This window comes from Gorilla gorilla, chromosome X (genome assembly GCF_029281585.2).
Source record: "Gorilla gorilla gorilla isolate KB3781 chromosome X, NHGRI_mGorGor1-v2.1_pri, whole genome shotgun sequence".
Classification (NCBI taxonomy): domain Eukaryota; kingdom Metazoa; phylum Chordata; class Mammalia; order Primates; family Hominidae; genus Gorilla; species Gorilla gorilla.
The window spans coordinates 66,650,646-66,670,557 of NC_073247.2; the positions used below are offsets into that span (position 1 = coordinate 66,650,646).

General features: G+C 39.3%; 1 protein-coding gene across 1 annotated transcript; it reads left to right on the forward strand.

Moving 5' to 3' along the window:
* The first annotated feature begins 937 nt into the window (after window positions 1–937).
* Window positions 938–4,148, forward strand: UBQLN2 (ubiquilin 2). The gene has a single exon (XM_004064259.4). It carries the CDS (start codon window positions 1,072–1,074, stop codon window positions 2,944–2,946), a length of 1,875 nt encoding a protein of 624 aa, XP_004064307.1. The 5' UTR covers window positions 938–1,071; the 3' UTR covers window positions 2,947–4,148.
* Window positions 4,149–19,912: the final 15,764 nt, after the last annotated feature.

Genomic DNA, 19,912 nt, shown 5'->3' on the forward strand with positions numbered 1-19,912 from the left:
AAAATGCTACAATGTATATACATTTTATACATAAATATTTTTGCATCCTCATCCGATTATTAGGCCAAGTGTCTAGGTTAGGCATTTCTAAATAAAGGTGGAAACATTCAAAATGCTGATATATATTTTCAAATTGCCCTATGGTTGTTAACAATTCACACTTCAACTAGCCTGAGAGGGCATTTTTTAGGGTCCCTGTCAACAAGAAGTTTTACCATTATTTTTTTCCCTGCCAATATGATAAGCCAAAAGTAGAATTTTATTGTTTTAACTTGATTTCTTTTTATTAGTAGTGAAATTAATCATCCTTTTTTAATGTCTATTGGCCATTTGCACTCCTTTTGTAAAATGCATGCTCCTGCTCTGTCTTCTTCCCTTCCCCTACTGGAGGTGTTCCTCTTTTCTTTTTGCTTTGTCAGAGTTCTTTATTATTCATTTTTCGTCTTATACGTGGGATCGGTTCGATTCAGGCTTTCACCCTTTTACTGCCTTACAGATTGCTAATATACATTCTCCATTGGTCTTTTAATGTCGTTTACAGAAGCTGACTCTCTACCGCCTCCTTCTCTCCGTCTCACCCTCTCTGCCTCGCCTGCTCTGTACTGTTCTGTTCTCTTCTCTCTCTCCCTTTGTTTCTCTCTCTCCCTTTTTTCTTTTCAGTGCAGAAGTTTTTAATTTTGACCGAGCCAAATCTATCAATCTAGGCCTGGCGCCGCGTCAGCAGAGGGGGCGGGGAGGCGAGCGCGGAACTGGGGGAGGGGAAGGGGCGGGGATCAGCAGGCGGAGCGGCTGCCAGAGTTGCTGGGAGTGCGCGCGGTCGGATCACAAGGCGGCGGCGGAGGAGGCCCAGAGACCGGAGCGCGGAGACCTCAGCCAGCGGCCTACGCCCAGGCCTTTCTCCACCGGAGGACCAGGGAACCGCAGTCTTCATCACAGAGGTACCGTGCTCCGCGCTCCCCGCCCGACCCGGCCCAGCCCGCTGCGGCGGCGCCTCCTTCCTTCCTCCTTCCCTCGCGCTCTCTCTTTCGCCCGCCCGCGCCTTCCCTGCCCGCCTGCGTCACCGCGGCCGCCATGGCTGAGAATGGCGAGAGCAGCGGCCCCCCGCGCCCCTCCCGCGGCCCTGCTGCGGCCCAAGGCTCGGCTGCTGCCCCGGCTGAGCCTAAAATCATCAAAGTCACGGTGAAGACTCCCAAAGAGAAAGAGGAGTTCGCGGTGCCCGAGAACAGCTCGGTTCAGCAGTTTAAGGAAGCGATTTCGAAACGCTTCAAATCCCAAACCGATCAGCTAGTGCTGATTTTTGCCGGAAAAATCTTAAAAGATCAAGATACCTTGATCCAGCATGGCATCCATGATGGGCTGACTGTTCACCTTGTCATCAAAAGCCAGAACCGACCTCAGGGCCAGTCCACGCAGCCTAGCAATGCCGCGGGAACTAACACTACCTCGGCGTCGACTCCCAGGAGTAACTCCACACCTATTTCCACAAATAGCAACCCGTTTGGGTTGGGGAGCCTGGGAGGACTTGCAGGCCTTAGCAGCCTGGGCTTGAGCTCGACCAACTTCTCTGAGCTCCAGAGCCAGATGCAGCAGCAGCTTATGGCCAGCCCTGAGATGATGATCCAAATAATGGAAAATCCCTTTGTTCAGAGCATGCTTTCGAATCCCGATCTGATGAGGCAGCTCATTATGGCTAATCCACAGATGCAGCAATTGATTCAGAGAAACCCAGAAATCAGTCACCTGCTCAACAACCCAGACATAATGAGGCAGACACTCGAAATTGCCAGGAATCCAGCCATGATGCAAGAGATGATGAGAAATCAAGACCTGGCTCTTAGCAATCTAGAAAGCATCCCAGGTGGCTATAATGCTTTACGGCGCATGTACACTGACATTCAAGAGCCGATGCTGAATGCCGCACAAGAGCAGTTTGGGGGTAATCCATTTGCCTCCGTGGGGAGTAGTTCCTCCTCTGGGGAAGGTACGCAGCCTTCCCGCACAGAAAATCGGGATCCACTACCCAATCCATGGGCACCACCGCCAGCTACCCAGAGTTCTGCAACTACCAGCACGACCACAAGCACTGGTAGTGGGTCTGGCAATAGTTCCAGCAATGCTACTGGGAACACCGTTGCTGCCGCTAATTATGTCGCCAGCATCTTTAGTACCCCAGGCATGCAGAGCCTGCTGCAACAGATAACTGAAAACCCCCAGCTGATTCAGAATATGCTGTCGGCGCCCTACATGAGAAGCATGATGCAGTCGCTGAGCCAGAATCCAGATTTGGCTGCACAGATGATGCTGAATAGCCCGCTGTTTACTGCAAATCCTCAGCTGCAGGAGCAGATGCGGCCACAGCTCCCAGCCTTCCTGCAGCAGATGCAGAATCCAGACACACTATCAGCCATGTCAAACCCAAGAGCAATGCAGGCTTTAATGCAGATCCAGCAGGGGCTACAGACATTAGCCACTGAAGCACCTGGCCTGATTCCGAGCTTCACTCCAGGTGTGGGGGTGGGGGTGCTGGGAACCGCTATAGGCCCTGTAGGCCCAGTCACCCCCATAGGCCCCATAGGCCCTATAGTCCCTTTTACCCCCATAGGCCCCATTGGGCCCATAGGACCCACTGGCCCTGCAGGCCCCCCTGGCTCCACCGGCTCTGGTGGCCCCACGGGGCCTACTGTGTCCAGCGCTGCACCTAGTGAAACCACGAGTCCTACATCAGAATCTGGACCCAACCAGCAGTTCATTCAGCAAATGGTGCAGGCCCTGGCTGGAGCAAATGCTCCACAGCTGCCGAATCCAGAAGTCAGATTTCAGCAACAACTGGAACAGCTCAACGCAATGGGGTTCTTAAACCGTGAAGCAAACTTGCAGGCCCTAATAGCAACAGGAGGCGACATCAATGCAGCCATTGAAAGGCTGCTGGGCTCCCAGCCATCGTAATCACATTTCTGTACCTGGAAAAAAAATGTATCTTATTTTTGATAATGGCTCTTAAATCTTTAAACACACACACAAAATCGTTCTTTACTTTCATTTTGATTCTTTTAAATCTGTCTAGTTGTAAGTCTAATATGATGCATTTTAAGATGGAGTCCCTCCCTCCTACTTCCCTCACTCCCTTTCTCCTTTGCTTATTTTTCCTACCTTCCCTTCCTCTTGTCTCCCCACTCCCTCCCTCTTTGTTTCCTTCCTTCCTTATTTCCTTTAGTTTCCTTCCTTAGCCGTTTTGAATGGTGGGAATCAATGCTGTTTCACTCAAAAGTGTTGCATGCAAACACTTCTCTTTATTCTGCATTTATTGTGATTTTTGGAAACAGGTATCAACCTTCACAGTTGGGTGAACAAGTGTTGTCCTACAGATGTCCAATTTATTTGCATTTTTAAACATTAGCCTATGATAGTAATTTAATGTAGAATGAAGATATTAAAAACAGAAGCAAATTATTTGAAGCTCTCTAATTTGTGGTACGATATTGCTTATTGTGACTTTGGCATGTATTTTTGCTAGCAAAATGCTGTAAGATTTATACCATTGATCTTTTTTGCTATATTTGTATACAGTACAGTAAGCACAATTGGCACTGTACATCTAAAAATATTACAGTAGAATCTGAGTGTAATATGTGTAACCAAAATGAGAAAGAATACAAGCAATGTTTCTGGAGCTAGTTATGTCTCACAATTTTGTAGAATCTTACAGCATCTTTGATAAACTTCTCAGTGAAAATGTTGGCTAGGCAAGTTCAGTTAAAATATAGTAGAAATGTTTATCCTGGTATCTCTAAGTATACATTTAATTGTACAGAAAATTTACAGTGTAACATTGTGTCAACATTTGCAGATTGACTGTATATGACCTTAATCTTTGTGCAGCCTGAAGGATCAGTGTAGTAATGCCAGGAAAGTGCTTTTTACCTAAGACTTCCTTCTCAGCTTCTCCCATAAAGAGACCCTAATATGCATTTTGATTTGTAATTGGAAATGTAACTTTCACTGAAAGTGTCATGTGATGTTTGCATTACTTTTAACTGCTATGTATAAAGGAAAGTGTGTCTTTTGACTTCATCAGTTATTTCTCTTGTGCACAGAGAAAAATGCATTAAAAATGACTAAAAAAAATAAAAAATTAAAAAATGGATAAATCTTTTCTTTTTGCCTTTTGGCCCTAGGATCGTGTTTAGGAGGGTTATCCCACCCCGAGATTATATAAATCTTATCCTATATTTCTCTAACTTATATGGTTTTATTTAGAAAATGTTTTGTCCTGTCTGGAATTATCTTGATGTATGGATTTAGGTATTCTAACTTGTTTGCCCCAAAGGGTTAGCCAGTTGTTAACATATTTATCTTTTCCCCCAACATATGAAATGTCATACATGTATATACTTTATTCTGTGTTTGGATTCCCTTTAGTTCCATTGAACATTGTGGCACCAGTACACCAGCCTGTAGATGAGTTAGAAATGGGACTTTGTATCTTTTAATGTGAGACCTCCTCTTGATCTTTTTTATTTTTTACAATTTTCTGACGATTCTGACATGTTTATTTTACCAGATGAATTTTACGGTTAATAGATTCTTCCCCCAAAAATATATTGAGAATTTGGTTGGGATTCTCTTAAATTGATATGACTGTGGGGACTACAGAATTGCATTGCTTTCCAGAAACATGTTGCCTTGTTTCTGAAAAGCTTTATATATCCTTCAAGAGAGTTTTACTTAAATCCTATATAATTTGTAATAAATATGTTCCTAGGTAATACAGACATACAGGGAACACGTTGATACTGCTTATTGGAGCTTTTAATATGTTACCTATGTGGTCATTTTTGCTATATAGGAGAAGAATTTATTTGCATTGATTATTTTAAATTGGCAATTTATTGAAATCTATTAATTTTAGAGATATTCATTTGATCCTTTTGAGTTTTTCCAGGTGAGAAATCCTATCAATTATGTTATAATTATATGTTTTCCTTTTCAAAATTTATAACATAATTTCTGACTGCATGGGTTAAACATTTTCATAACAGTGCTAAATAATAAAGGTGGCAGTGGCATTTTTGTCTTGTTTCTCATTTTAGCCAGAATGTGTTTGCTACAGCAATTCCAAATTGTGTTTTGTGAAAAAAAAATATTCTTCTGGGAGACAAGGAAATACGTTTGCAAAATGCTGTATACTTTAATCTCTCTTGGAGACTCATTGTGCAATAAATGTTGGCTAGTATTTTTTTTTAATGGGTAGCTTCTTCAATTAAAAAAAAAAAACTATTTAACTTTGTGTAACTCAGCATTTTCCGAACTTATTTGAGCACAGAACCACCTTTTTTTTTTCTTTTAAACACACCTAATAACATTTGGCCTGTCAGTGTTCCTCAGAACACCAACTTAGGAAATGGGTGATTTATTATTTCATTACTATATCATGCCACGTATTTGACATAATCACAAAGTCTGTCATAATAAATTCAGTAATTTTAATGAAAGATGATTTTATATTGAAATAAATATAAAATTGTAGGCATAGAAAATAACAAGAAATCAATAGCATAGTAGAAACTGGATATTGGCTGAGGCCTGGCTCAGACAGTTTAGCAGATCAGTTTCTTTCAAACACTCAAGGAACAGGAAATTATTTTATTAGCTTTGCCAAATGTTTATTTTTAAGTGTATTTTGTTTTCTCTTGGAAAAGATCCACGTCTTTATTCTACTATTATTTTGCTTATAACTTCATTTATTTTGGCCTTTTAAAAATTACTTTTAACTGTTCTTCCTCCATCTCTTACATGATGTAATTTCCTCCTATTATGTTGCAGGTTCTTTTTAAAGGCTCTGTTTTTGTTTTGGGTTTTCTTCATCTACTATTGATCCAAGATTTATCCATTTATTCATCATTGAATCAAGAAGGGTATATCCTGACCTGCTATCCCTCCCCCTCCAACAAGAGTGGAACAATTATTTTGTATCCATTTACTGTTTACTGGGTTGTCACCCCATCCAACAAGAGTGGAACAGTTTTTTTGTATCCATTCCCTGTTTACTGGGTTTTCACCCCCTCCCAATGGCTCTGCAATCCAGCAAGATGTGGTAGTAGGGAGGGAGCTAATGCCAGGGGCAAACCCAGCAGGATGACTTCACCCTCAAGACAGCTTTCCTCATTTGCTTTTGTCCTCTGTTTCAGGTACGTGATATCATACATACTTTTTCTACTCATGTGGGAGGGGAGGGGCAGGGGGCATATACACAACTTGGAAACAAAACCTGTTGGTTCATTAAAGGGGACTTTTGCATCAAGTTGAGATCTCCATGCTAGTTGAGAAACTAGGATCAGGAGACACCTGTATTTGGGTGTGGACAAGCTTGCCTTCTGAGAGAGGACAGCCTGCTCCAAATTATGTTACTCTGCAGTGTCAAAATAGGACCAAATTGACTAATTCCTGTTAGGGCCTAGCCTAGTGATCAGGGTTGAGATGTCAGGAAAGCCATTTGGCCTGTGTCTTATAATTCAAAAAGGGATTCAAATTCAGACTTTTGACACTATCCTAAATGAACTGATAACTCTAGCCACAAAGCCAGACTGACCTGATGGAAAATGTTTGTCATACAGCTTAATTTAGTATATGTAAAGAAATTAAATTATTTGGCAATTTTGATATTCCTAATTGAGTATTAAAAAATATACTGAGGCCAGGCACAGGGGCTCGCTCATGCCTGTAATCTCAGTACTTTGGGAGGCCAAGGTGGGCAGATCACATGAGGTCAGGAGTTTGAGACCAGCTTGGCCAATGTGGTGAAACCCCATCTCTACTAAAAATACAAAAAAATTAACCAGGCGTGGTGTTGCACGCCTGTAATTCCAGCTACTCAGAAGGCTGAGGCACAAGAATCACTTGCACCCATGAGGCAGAGATTGCAGTGAGCTGAGATCACACCATTGCACTCCAGCCTGGGTGACAGAATGAGACAATGCCTCATAGAATTAAGGACCTATTCTCATGCCACCATTTTCCCAGAATTCTGTTAGAAGACTTAGGGGAAAAGCAGTTTTCTGTAAATAGAAAGGAGAAGCATGATTCAGCAGATATCAGACTGAAGCCACTTCAAAGATCAGGCTTCATCAGGTGGTGCACATGCTTGCATAGGCTTTACACACTTTGACCATGGGTAAAATCCCTTGGCAAAAGCTGCTGTAAACCAACAAGTTCAAAAGTTTGGGTAATGTCATTTTAAAAAGGAGTTATTTGTCCCAGCATACAAGGACAACATTTATTTGTCCAGTGGGTATGAATCGAGGCATATAGCTCCAGCTGTATTGAGGTATCTGAGCACAGATTTGAGCTCTCTAAAACAGCACTTTTGGAATCCATATTTAGAACTGTGTAGATTAGCAAACTTAAGATAATTTCAAGAAAGATTCTGTAATTCATTATTAAAAGCATGGTTGATGAGCTTGAAAGAAAGAAGAAAGATGATTACTCGGCCCTAGCATGTATTTCACGAGATTGCCAAACTAAATTTTGTTAGGTTAGAATAACAATAATAGCTAACATACTCATTGCTATGTTCAATCTCGTAGTAGCTCTGTGAGGTAGCGCAATTACAAGCTTTCCCAGCTTACAGATAAGGAAATAAGCTGAATGAGACTAAGTAACTTGAGCAAGGTCACACTACTTACTTTTAAGTGACAGAGTCAAGGTTTGAACCCAGTTCTGAGATTCTAGACTATGCTCTTAAGCAGTACATTATACTGCCTCCCCTTAAGTCTATTAAAGTATACTGGTCTGTTAATCAGAGATTTTACTATAAGTTGTATACTAGCTGGCCTCCTGGGTGTTGTTCAGGAGAACATTGGCTCTTGTTAAATAAATACATCTCTGCTACTGTTCACATTGGAGCAGTTTACACAAAAATGCACATGTGAGAGTCAGCTCTGTCATAAATCAGTAACTGCAACTTAGAGCTTTGCCTTTCTTACTTTCAAGATGTGGCTAATATTTGAAATTGCCCTTAAATACATCTGTTTATAGTGGCCTAATACATAACAGTATGTCTCCAAAAAAGCAATCACATGGGCCACTTGTATTTCAGGTGCTCTGGAGGATGCCTACCTTTTTGCTGAACCGCCTTCCAGAGATCTCAAAAGGCAAACATTATGTACCTCATCAAGCCGTTTGGCAGTTTCTCATAATATCCTTGAGATTAAAATGGAGTAACAAGATGATAATGACAGGACAGTAGATGGGTTAATAATTTGAATTGACAGTGTTCAACAATATAGATATCAAAGTGAACAAAGGTTTCCAACCTCAGCCCTGTCCCATCAAAGTTGTTTTATAATGACTAGCAAGAAAATATAAAATAGCATGCCCATCCCATTGCAAATAATATAGAATTAGATGGCAGAATAAATGTACTTGATATCACTAGCATGATCCAGAAAGTCCTTAGGGGCTGAGAAAAAAAATAGCCAAATCTAGCAGGATTAAATTGAATAGGATCAAATATGAAGTCCTGTACTTATATCAAAAATTCGGTTACCAAGGGGAGGTGGTTATGTGGCCTAACAATTGCATATATGAAGAAGACTCTAGTTTTTTTTCTTTTTTCGTTTTTTTGAGACGGAGTCTTGCTCTGTCACCCAGGCTGGAGTGCAGTGAGCGATCTCGGCTCACTGCAACCTCCGCGTCCTGGGTTCAAGCAATTCCCTGCCTCAGCCTCCCAAGTAGCTGGGATTACAGGCACCCGCCACCACGCCTGGCTAATTTTTGTATTTTTAGTAGAGACAGGGTTTTACCATTTTGGCCAGGCTGGTCTTGAACTCCTGACCTCGTGATCCACCCACCTCAGCCTCCCAAAGTGCTGGGATTACAGGCGTGAGCCACCGCTCCTGGCCAAGAAGACTCTAGTTTTAATTTACTCTAAGTTCATGAGCCAGCCGTGTGAGGTTACAGTGTACCACATATAATGAAATATTAAGCTCCATTAATAGAGTCATGGTTTCCAGAACAAGGAAGGCCTTAAAAATCATGTTTATTCTGTACTTGATAGTTTATGTTGGGAGATTTGGGTCATATCAGAGTGGCACAATCAAGATGGACACAGACAACCTGGAAAGTGACCAAGAAGGTGACTGGTTTACAAGCAGACAAGACAGTTTTTGAAATAATCAGGAATGCTTTACTCTAAAGACAAGTTTGTGGATATTTTCTTCAAATAATTGAAGTCCTGTCACACAGAAGAGAGGTAGCATTTACCTGAGTACCTCCAGAGGGCAGATCAATTCAAATGTTCAAATAAGTCAAAGTTGTTGCCTACTGTTAGTAACTTTCTATCATTTAATTGTAGATGCTTTCCTTTCTGGAGCTGCTTCAGCAGAAGCCCACTTGGCAGAAATGTTTAAGAATAGTTTTATGTATCAGATAGAACTTTGGATTAGAAGACCAACAACGTTCTTTGCAAAGCTAATGTTCTCCCAGTGGACTTTACAGCTTCTTACTGAAGATGCAAATTCTGGGATCAAAGTTGATCTAGAATGAAGTCATGTTACAGACTTCTATCCTGCATTTCCTAGTTTAGTAAATACTCATGAGTAGACCGAATACATTTTTTTACATATAAGATCTAGGTAAATTCATCATTTTAATTTTTAATGCTACATATGGTAAAAGGACCCAAATCATATAATGTTAAAATGAATGTCACAAAGTACTCAGAGCTTGGGAGGAGAAAATAGGAAGGGATGTCTGAGGTCAAAGGACTCTGGTTAGAGGGTAAAGGCTACAGGAGTACTCTGACCTCCTGTTTCTCTTGATAATATTCCCCTACCCCTTGTCATTCACAGTGGTGGTTAAAGTGGTGGGAGTAAGCTGAAACTGAGAGTGGAATGTGAAATGTGATGGCAGAGGGTATTTTTTTAATTCCATGTATATTTCTTTAGTCACAGTGATCGTTTTGGAGCAGGAAAAAAAAATGTTTGTGTTTTCCATTATGTGACACCCAAGTGGGTGTCCTTATATTAAATAAATTACCTGAAGATTCTGAGTCACTATAGTTTATATTCTTTATAAGTTGCTCTAGAATTCCAAAGAGTCTGGAAAAGAACATCCTGGTGTTAGTGACAGGCTGAAACACAACACACATCACATTCCTTATTTTTGGATATGAATTGAACATCAAATATGTGTAGGAGACAGTGCATGTATATGTTTCTGTGTGTTTGTAATTTTTGCTTTGCCAGCTAAATCAGGGTTCTCTCCACATACTCATAATGATGAACCACCTTCATACTATTCTACATTAGATATTTGTCTTCTGCATAGGCCTTGACGTGGTTGAACCACAAATCATGTGACCAGAGGCAAAATCACAGCACACTGCAGCCTTGAACTGGGCTCAAGCTATCCTGCCTCAGCCTCCTGAGTAGTTAGAACTACACGCATGTGTCAACATGCCCAGCTAATATTTTTTAAAGTTTTTCTTTTAGAGATGGGTTCTTGATATGTTGCTCAGGCTGGTTTTGAACTCCAGGTCTCAAGTGATCTCTTGCCTTGGTCTCCCAAAGTTCTGGGATTATGAGTGTGAACCACTATGCCCAGCCTTGTTTGGCTTATTTTAAAATAAACTTTTCATCCTAAAATGATTCCAGATTTATAGAAAAAATATTCAGACAGTGCAGAGTTCCCATATACCCCCACCAAACTTTTCCCTATTATTCAGATCTTTACATTAGTATAGTGTGTTTGTTACAATGAATGAAGCAATGTTGATACCTTGTTATTAAGTCCATACTTTATTCAGATTTCCTTTTTTTGTTATCATTATTATTATTTACAGAGACAGGGTCTCGCCCTGTGGCTCAGGGTGGAGTGCAATGGTGCGATCTTGGCTCACTGCAACCTCCACCTCCCAGGCTCAAGCGATTCTCCCACCTCAGCCTCCCAAGTAGCTGGGACTATAGATGCATGCCACCACAGTGGCTAATTTTTGTATCGTTTTGAAGAGATGAGATCTCGCCATGTTGCCCAGGCTGGTTTTGAACTCCTGGACTCAAGCAATTTGTCTGCCTTGGCCTCCCAAAGTGCTGGGATTACAGGCACTGCGCCTGGCCAGATTTCCTTAGTTTTTACCTAATGTCCTTTTCCTGTTCTAGCATCCCATCCAAGATACCACATTGTATTTAGTCATCACATCTTCTTAGGCTCTCTTGACTGTGACAGCTTCTCAGTCATTCTTTGTTTCTCATTACCTTAACAAATTTGAGGAAGACCACAGAGGTGAAGTGACATTTTTATTACATACCAAGCATGCATACTATCAACATGACTTATTACTGTTGATGTTGATTAAACTTAATCACCTCGTTTGCGGTAGTGTGTGTCAGTTTCAGCCACTATGAAGTTATGTCCTTCACCTTTCAATACTGTACTCTTTTTAAGGAAGTTACTGTGTGCACCCTACACTTAATTGGAGAGTTATGCTCCACATTTTTGAGGATGGAGTATCTACATAATTTATTTGGAAATCTTCTGCATGGGAAATTTATCTCTCTGCTGCCATTTATTTAAAAGCATATTTATATCAGTATAAACTCATGGATATTTTATACTTCAGGTTATAATCCAATACTATTTTATTTTGTTGCTCAAATTGCTCCATCTTTGGCCATTGAGTGTTTTTCTGGCTGACTCACAAGGCCTTTTGGTACACTCTGTCTTTTTTTTCCTGTTTTTAGCACTTCCTTACTTTCTGGCACTGCAAGTTTCTCCAGGATTATCTTGTATATTTCTTGGCCCACTTCTTCTAGGACCCCTGGTTTCATTTATTGGAGAATTGCACTGGAGCCCAAAATCTGGGTGCTAGGTGTTCTTGTTGCTATTGGGGTGTTATTGATTCTAGGCCCTGTTAGCTGACCGAGCAAGGAAATATATGTGCATCAAGACCTTTGTACATACACATTTCTATAAATGTTTCTTTTATGTGTAATTATCTGGATCTATATTAAGCTAAACATGAGATCTTTCTGATGTCTCCAATTCTAATCCATTGCCAAAGGATCATTAATAATCCATATGGATCGTTCAAACTTCCTTTCTCTACTTATCTGTAACCTCTCAACTGCAACAGTGAGAAACCTGGCTTCAGTTATCTGCCATCCATTTACTTACTGTTCAATTTCAGTACACATGTACAGCAGTATCAGAATTGTTAACCTGTGCCTCATGGGAAATAACTTTGTTAAATAAAATGAAGAGCTTATGTAGAGTTTCTTTTGCCTTTAGTCTTACAGACTCGACTCATTTCTATAGTGACTTACGTCAAGATCTTTCTTCCCACACCCTTCAATGAGGTTGTTTTGTATATTTTATTACAGTTAAATTGTTTTTTCACATTGTACATTTCATCCCTGGGATCCCTCAACCTCTTAAATTTTTTAAAAATGTGTATATATTAAGATCCACTCTTTGTGCTGTAAAATTCTATGGTTTTTGACAAACATGTAGTATCCTATATCTACCACTATCATAGAGAATAGTTTCACTGTCCTACGAAGTCCCTGGCGGTTCCACTATTCAACCCTCTGAACCCCTGGCAATCACTGAACTTTTTATCATCACTGTAGTTTTATCTTTTTCAGGAAGTCATATGATTAGAATAATACAGCATGCAGCCTTTTCAGAGTGGCTTCTTTCACTTTAGCAATTTGCAGTTAAGATTCATTGAAGTCCTTTTGTGGCTTGATACCTCATTTCTTTTAATGTGAATAACATTCCGCTTCATTGGCATACCACAGTATGTTTATTTATTCACTCATTGAAAGACATCTTGGTTGCATACAGTTTTGGGGATTATGAGTAAATCTGCCATAAATATTCACATGCATGAAACCCCTTTAATTTGGTCTGGGATTTTTGAAATTTATGCTTACTTTTTAGATTTTAAAACATGATTACCTTTTAATAAAATGGAATATATACTCATTATAAAATAAATTTTAAATGTGAAATATAATGAAGAAAATAAGAAAAAACACACATAATCAGAAATGACCACTATTTTTTTTTTTCCAGACGGAAGTCTCTTTCTGTCGCCCAGGCTGGAGTGCAGTGGCGCGATCTCAGCTCACTGCAGCCTCCGCCTTCTGTGTTCAAGCAATTCTACTGCCTCAGATTCTCCAAGTAGCTGACATTACAGGCTCACGCCACCACGCCCAGCTAATCCCGGTTAAGTTTTGTATTTTTAGTAGAGACGGGATTTCACCATGTGAAATCCCGGCTAGGCTGGTCTTGAACTCCTGGCCTCAAGCGATGCACCCACCTTGGCCTTCCAAAGTGCTTTGCCTTCCAAAGTGCTGGCATGAGCCACTGTGCCAGGCCAGAGATAACTACTATTTCATTTGTATATATTTTTTCAACTTTTATTTTAGATTCAGTTGGTGCATGTGCAAGTTTGTTATCTGAATATAGTGTGTGATGCTGAGGTTTGGGGTATGAATGATCCCATCCACCAGGTACTAAGAATAGTACTCAACAGTTAGTTTTCCAACCTTTTTCTCCCTCCCTTCCACACTAATGGACCCCAGTGTCTATTGTTGCCATCTTTATGTCCATGAGTACCTGATGTTTAGCTCCCACTTATAGGTGAGAACACATAGTATTTGATTTTCTGTTCCTGATTCACTTAAAATAATGGCCTCCAGCCACATCTATGTTGCAGCAAAGTACATGATTTCATTCTTGTTTCTTGCTGTGTACAATTCCATTTTGCATATGTACCATATTTTCTTTTTCCAATCCACTGAGGATGGGCACCTAGGTTGATTCTATGTCTTTGGTATTGTGAATAGTGCTGCAATGAACATGTGAGTGCATGCATCTTTTTGGTAGAACAATTGGTTTTCTTTTGGATATATAGCCAGTAATGGGATTGCTGGATAGAATGGTAGTTCAGTTTTAAGTTCTTTGATAAATCTCCCAACAGCTTTCCACAATGGCTAAACTAATTTACATTCCCAACAACAGTGTATAAGCATTCCCTTTTCTTTGCAGCCTCACTAGCATCTGTCGTTTTTTGACTTTTTATTAATAGCCAATCTGACTGGTGTCAGATGGCATCTCATTGTGGTTTTGGTTTGCATTTATCTGACATGATGATGAGCATTTTTTCATGTCTTTGTTAGCCATTTGTATATCTTCTTTTGAGAAGTGTCTGTTTATGTCTTTTACCCCTTTTTAATGGGTTTGTTTTATTTTATTTTTTGGTTGTTCGATTGTTTAAGTTCCTTATAGATTCTGGCTATGAGACCTTTGTTGGATGCGTAGTTTGCAAATATTTTCTCCCATTCTGTAGGTTGTCTGTTTACTCTGTTGATAGTTTATTTTACTATGCAGAAGCTCTTTAGTTGAATTAGGCCCCACTTGCCAATTTTTGTTTTGTTGGAATTGCTTTTGAAAATGTAGACATGAATTCTTTCCCAAGGCACATGTCCAGAATCATGTTTCCCAGGCTTTCTTCTGGGACTCTTATAGTTTGAGGTCGTACACTTAAATCTTTAATCCACCATGAGTTATTTTTTTATATGGTGAAAGGTAGTGTGGTCCAGTCTCATCCTTCTTCTTATGGTTAGCCAGCTATTTCAGCATCATTTATTGTATAGGGAATCCGTTCTCCATTGATTATATTTGTTGACTTTGTCTGCCAAAGATTAGATAGCTCTGGGTGTGAGGCCTTATTTCTGGGCTTTCTAACCTATTCAGTTGGTGTATGTGTATGTTTTTGTATCAGTTTCATGCTGCTTTGGTTACTGTAACCTTATAGTTTGAAGAGGGTTAACATGATGCCTCTGGCCTTGTTCTTTTTGCCTAAGATTGCTTTGGCTATTCGGGCTCTTTTTGGGTTCCATAGGAATTTTAGAATGGTTTTGTCCAATTTTATGAAAAAAAATAATATTGGTAGTTTGATAGGAAAGCATTAACTCTGTAGATTGCTTTGGACACAATGGCCATTTTAATATTGGTTCTCCCAATCCATAATCATAGAATGTTTTTTTGTTTGTTTGTTTCATCTATGACTTAGTGGTTGTATAGTTCTCCTATAGAGATTCTTCATCTCCTTGGTTAGATGTATTCTTAGATATTTTCTTTTTGTTGTGTTTATTATAAATGGGATTACATTTTTGATTTGGCTGTCGGCTTGAACTTTATTGGTGTATGGAAATGCTGCTTGTTTCTGTATATTGATTTTGTATCCTGAAACTTTTCAGAAGTTATTTATCAGTTCTGGGAGTCTTTTGGCAGAGTCTTTAGGGTTTTCTAGATAGAGAGTCATATTGTCTGTGAAGAGAGATAGTTTTGTTTCTTCTTTTTCTATTTGGATGCCTTTTATTTCTTTCTCTTGCCTGATTGCTTGGCTAGGACTTCCAGTACTATGTTGCATAGTAGTGGTGAGAGTAGGCATCCTAATCTTGTTCCAGTTCTCAAGGAGAATGCTTCCAGTTTTTGTCTATTTAGTATGATGTTAACTGTGGGTTTGTCATGGATGGCTGTCATTATTTTCAGGTATGTTTCTGTAATGCCTAGTTTCTTGAAGAGGTTTTTGTTTTGTTTTGTTTTGTTTTTAGCATGAAGGGATATTAGATTTTATCAAAAGCTTTTTCCCTGTCTATAGAGATGATCATATGGTTTTTGTTTTTGATTCTGTTTATGTTGTGGATCATGCTTATTGATTTGTATATGTTGAACCAAACTTGCATCCCAGGAATGTAGCCTACTTGTTCATGGTGAATTAACTTTTTGATGGGCTGTTTGCTGATATTTTGCTGAGGATCTTTTTGGTCTACATTCATCAGCGATATTGGCCTGTAGTATTGTTTTTGTTGTGTCTTTGCTAGGTTTGGTACCAGGGCGATGCTGGCTTTGTGGAATAAGTTGGGGAGGAGTTTCTCTTCTTTGGTTTTTGGAAATAGTTTAATGGAATTGTTTCCAGCTCTTCTTTGTGTGTCTTTTGAATTCAGATATGAATCCTTCTCATGCAGTGCTTTATTATGTTTGTAGGTTTTGTATTACTGATTAAATTTTGGAACTTGATATTGGTCTGTTCAGTGTTTCAATTTCTTCCTAATTCAATCTTGGGAGACTGTGTTTCCATAATTAACCTTTTTTTTTCTACATTTTCTAGCTTGTAGCTTGTATGTGTAGAGGGCTGTTTTTTTGTTTTTGTTTTTTGTTTTTGGAGACAGAGTCTTGCTCTGTCACCCAGACTGGATTGTAGTGGCATGATCTCAGCTCACTACAACCTCCACCTCCAGGGTTCAAGCGATTCTGCTGTCTCAGCCTCCGAAGTAGCTGGGATTACAGGCACCCACCACCATGCCCAGCTAATTTTTGCATTCTTACTAGAGATGGGGTTTCACCATGTTGGCCAGGCTGGTCTCGAACTCCTGACCTTGTGATCCGCCTACCTCGGCCTCCCAAAGTGCTGGGATTACAGGCATGAGCCACCGCGCCCAGCCAGAGGGGTTTTTAATAGTCTCTGAGGATTTTTTGTATTTCTGTGGGATCAGTTATAATGTCACTTTTGTTGTTTCTAATTGTGCTTCTTTGGATATTCTCTTGTTTTCCTTCTTAATCTAGCTAGCAGCCTGTCCTTTCAAAGAACCAACTTTTGGTTTTGTTGATTCTTTGTATGAATTTTTTTGTTTCAATTTCATTCAGCTCCACTGTGGTTTTAGTTCTTTCTTTTCTTCTGCTAGCTTTGGGCTTCATTTTTTCCTTGTTTTTCTAGTTCTTCTAGGTGTGATGTTAGATTGTTAATTTGAGATCTTTCCAACTTTTGAGGTAGGCATTTAATGCTATAAACTTTCCTCTTAACACCACTTTTGCTGCATCTAGAGATTTTCGAATGTTCTGTCTCTGTTTTCATTTATTTCAACTAATTTTTTGATTTTTTGCCTTGATTTTATTGTTTACCCAAAAGTCATTCAGGAGCAAATTGTTTAATTTTTATGTAATTGAGTGGTTTTGAGAGAGCTTCTTGGTATTAATTTCTATATTTATTCCATTGTGGTACAAGAGTATGGTTGATATAATTTTGATTTTTTTGAATTTAATGATGTTTGATTTATGGCTGAGCATGTTCTGTGTAATAATCGTGGACTATGTTCTGTGTGCAGATGAGAATGCATGTTCTATGGTTGATGGGTGGAATATTTTGTAGATATCTATTAGGTCCAATTGGTCAAGCGACTAGTTTAAGTTCAGAATCTCTCTGTTAGTTTTCTGTCTCAATGATCTGTCTAATGCTGTTTGTGGAGTGTTGAAGTTCACCACTATTATTGTGTGGCTTTGTAAGTCTACATGTAGGTCTTAGAAGTCCTTCTTTTATGAATTGGGATTTTCTGATGTTGAATGCATATATATTTAGGATAGTTCAGTCTTCTTGTTGAATCGAACACTTTATCATTATGTAATGTCCTTCTTTGTCCTTTTTCCTGTTCTTAAAGTCTACCTTACATGATACAATAATAATGATGTCTGCTCTATTTTTTTTCCATTTATGTTGTACTTTTTCACCTCTTTACTTTGAGCCTTTGGGTATCATTACATGTGAGATGGGTCTCTTCGAGACAGCAGACGGTTGCCTCTTGTGTTTTATCCAACTTGTCACTCCATGCCTCTTAAGTGGGGTATTTAGACCATTTACATTCAAGGCTAATGTTGATATGTGAGGTTTGATCCCATCGTGAGATTGTCAGCTGGTTACTTTTTAATTTACATTGTGTTTTGTAGGGCCTGTGGGCTATGTACTTAAGTATGTTTAAGTATGTTAAGTATGTTTTTGTGGTAGTGGGTATCATACTTTTCTTTCCATGATTAGAACTCCCTTAAGGATCTCTTGTAAGTATGGTCCAGTAGTAACAAATTTTCTTTGTGCTTGCTTGTCTGGAAAATATTTTATTTCTCCTTAGGTTATGAAGCTTAGTTTGCTAGAATATGAAATTCTTCATTGGACTTTCTTTTCTTTAAAAATGATGAAAATGGGCCCCCCACATCTTCTGGCATGTAAGGTTTCTGCTGATAAGTCCACTGAGACTGATGGGATTCCCTTTTTATGTGATGTGCCCTTCTCTAACTGCTTTCAAGGTTTTTTCTTTATTGTATACCTTGAACATTCTGGTTACTTTATGCCTTTGTGGTGTTCACTATCTCACAGGTGTTCTCTGTATTTCTTGTACCTGGATGTCTACCTCTCTAGCAAGATAATGGAAGTTTTCTTGAATTATTCCCTCAAATATATTTTCCAACTTGTTTGCTTTTTCTCTTCTCTTCTCAGGAATTACAGTAATTTGTAGATTTGGTCATGTTGCATAATTCCATAGCTCTCAAAGGCTTTGCTCATTCTAAAAAATTACTTTTTCATTTTTATCAGACTGGGTTAGCTCAAAAGACTCATCTTCAAGATCCAAAATCATTTCTTCTGCTTGGTCCAGTTTATTAATGAAGCTTTCAGTTGTATTTTGAAATTCCTTAAGTGAGTTTTTCAATTTGAGAAATTCTGATTTATTTCTTTTTAAGATGTTTGTCTCTTCCTTTCCTGAATTGCTTTAGAAGTTTATTTTTATTGATTTTCAGCCTTGTCTTGCATCTCACTGAGCTTTCTTGCCATCCATGTTTTGAATTCTTCATCTGTCACTTCTGAGTTTCCTTTTTTGAATTATTATTATACTTTAAGTTTTAGGGTACATGTGCACAATGTGCAGTTTAGTTACATATTTATACATGTGCCATGCTGGTGTGCTGCACCCATTAACTCGTCATTTAGCATTAGGTATATTTCCTAAAGCTATCCTTCCCCCTCCCCCCACACCACAACAGTCCCCAGAGTGTGATGTTCCCCTTCCTGTGTCCATGTGTTCTCATTGTTCAATTCCCACCTATGAGTGAGAATATGCAGTGTTTGGATTTTTCTTCTTGTGATAGTTTACTGAGAATGACGATTTCCAATTTCATCCATGTCCCTACGAAGGACATGAACTTAATCATTTTTTATGGCTGCATAGTATTCCATGGTGTATATGTGCCACATTTTCTTAATCCAGTCTATCATTGTTGGACATTTGGGTTGGTTCCAAGTCTTTGCTATTGTGAATAGTGCCGCAATAAACATACATGTGCATGTGCCTTTATAGCAGCATGATTTATAGTCCTTTGGGTATATACCCAGTAATGGGATGGCTGGGTCAAATGGTATTTCTAGTTCTAGATCCCTGAGGAATCGTCACACTGACTTCCACAATGGTTGAGCTAGTTTACAGTCCTACCAACAGTGTAAAAGTGTTCCTATTTCTCCACATCCTCTCCAGCACCTGTTGTTTCCTGACTTTTTAATGATTGCCATTCTAACTGGTGTGAGATGGTATCTCATTGTGGTTTTGATTTGCATTTCTCTGATGGCCAGTGATGGTGAGCATTTTTTCATGTGTTTTTTGGCTGCATAAATGTCTTCTTTTGAGAAGTGTCTGTTCATGTCCTTCGCCCACTTTTTGATAGGGTTGTTTGTTTTTTTCTTGTAAATTTGTTTGAGTTCATTGTAGATTCTCGATATTAGCCCTTTGTCAGATGAGTAGGTTGCGAAAATTTTCTCCCATTTTGTAGGTTGCCTGTTCACTCTGATGGTAGTTTCTTTTGCTGTGCAGAAGCTCTTGAGTTGAATTAGATCCCATTTGTCAATTTTGGCTTTTGTTGCCATTGCTTTTGGTGTTTTAGACATGAAGTCTTTGCCCATGCCTATGGCGTGAATGGTAATGCCTAGGTTTTCTTCTAGGATTTTTATGGTTTTAGGTCTAACATGTAAGTCTTTAATCCATCTTGAATTAATTTTTGTATAAGGTGTAAGGAAGGGATCCAGTTT

Excerpts from the sequence above, each read along its gene's own strand:
- UBQLN2 (XM_004064259.4), top strand. The coding sequence starts at position 1,072 with ATGGCTGAGAATGGCGAGAGCAGCGGCCCCCCGCGCCCCTCCCGCGGC.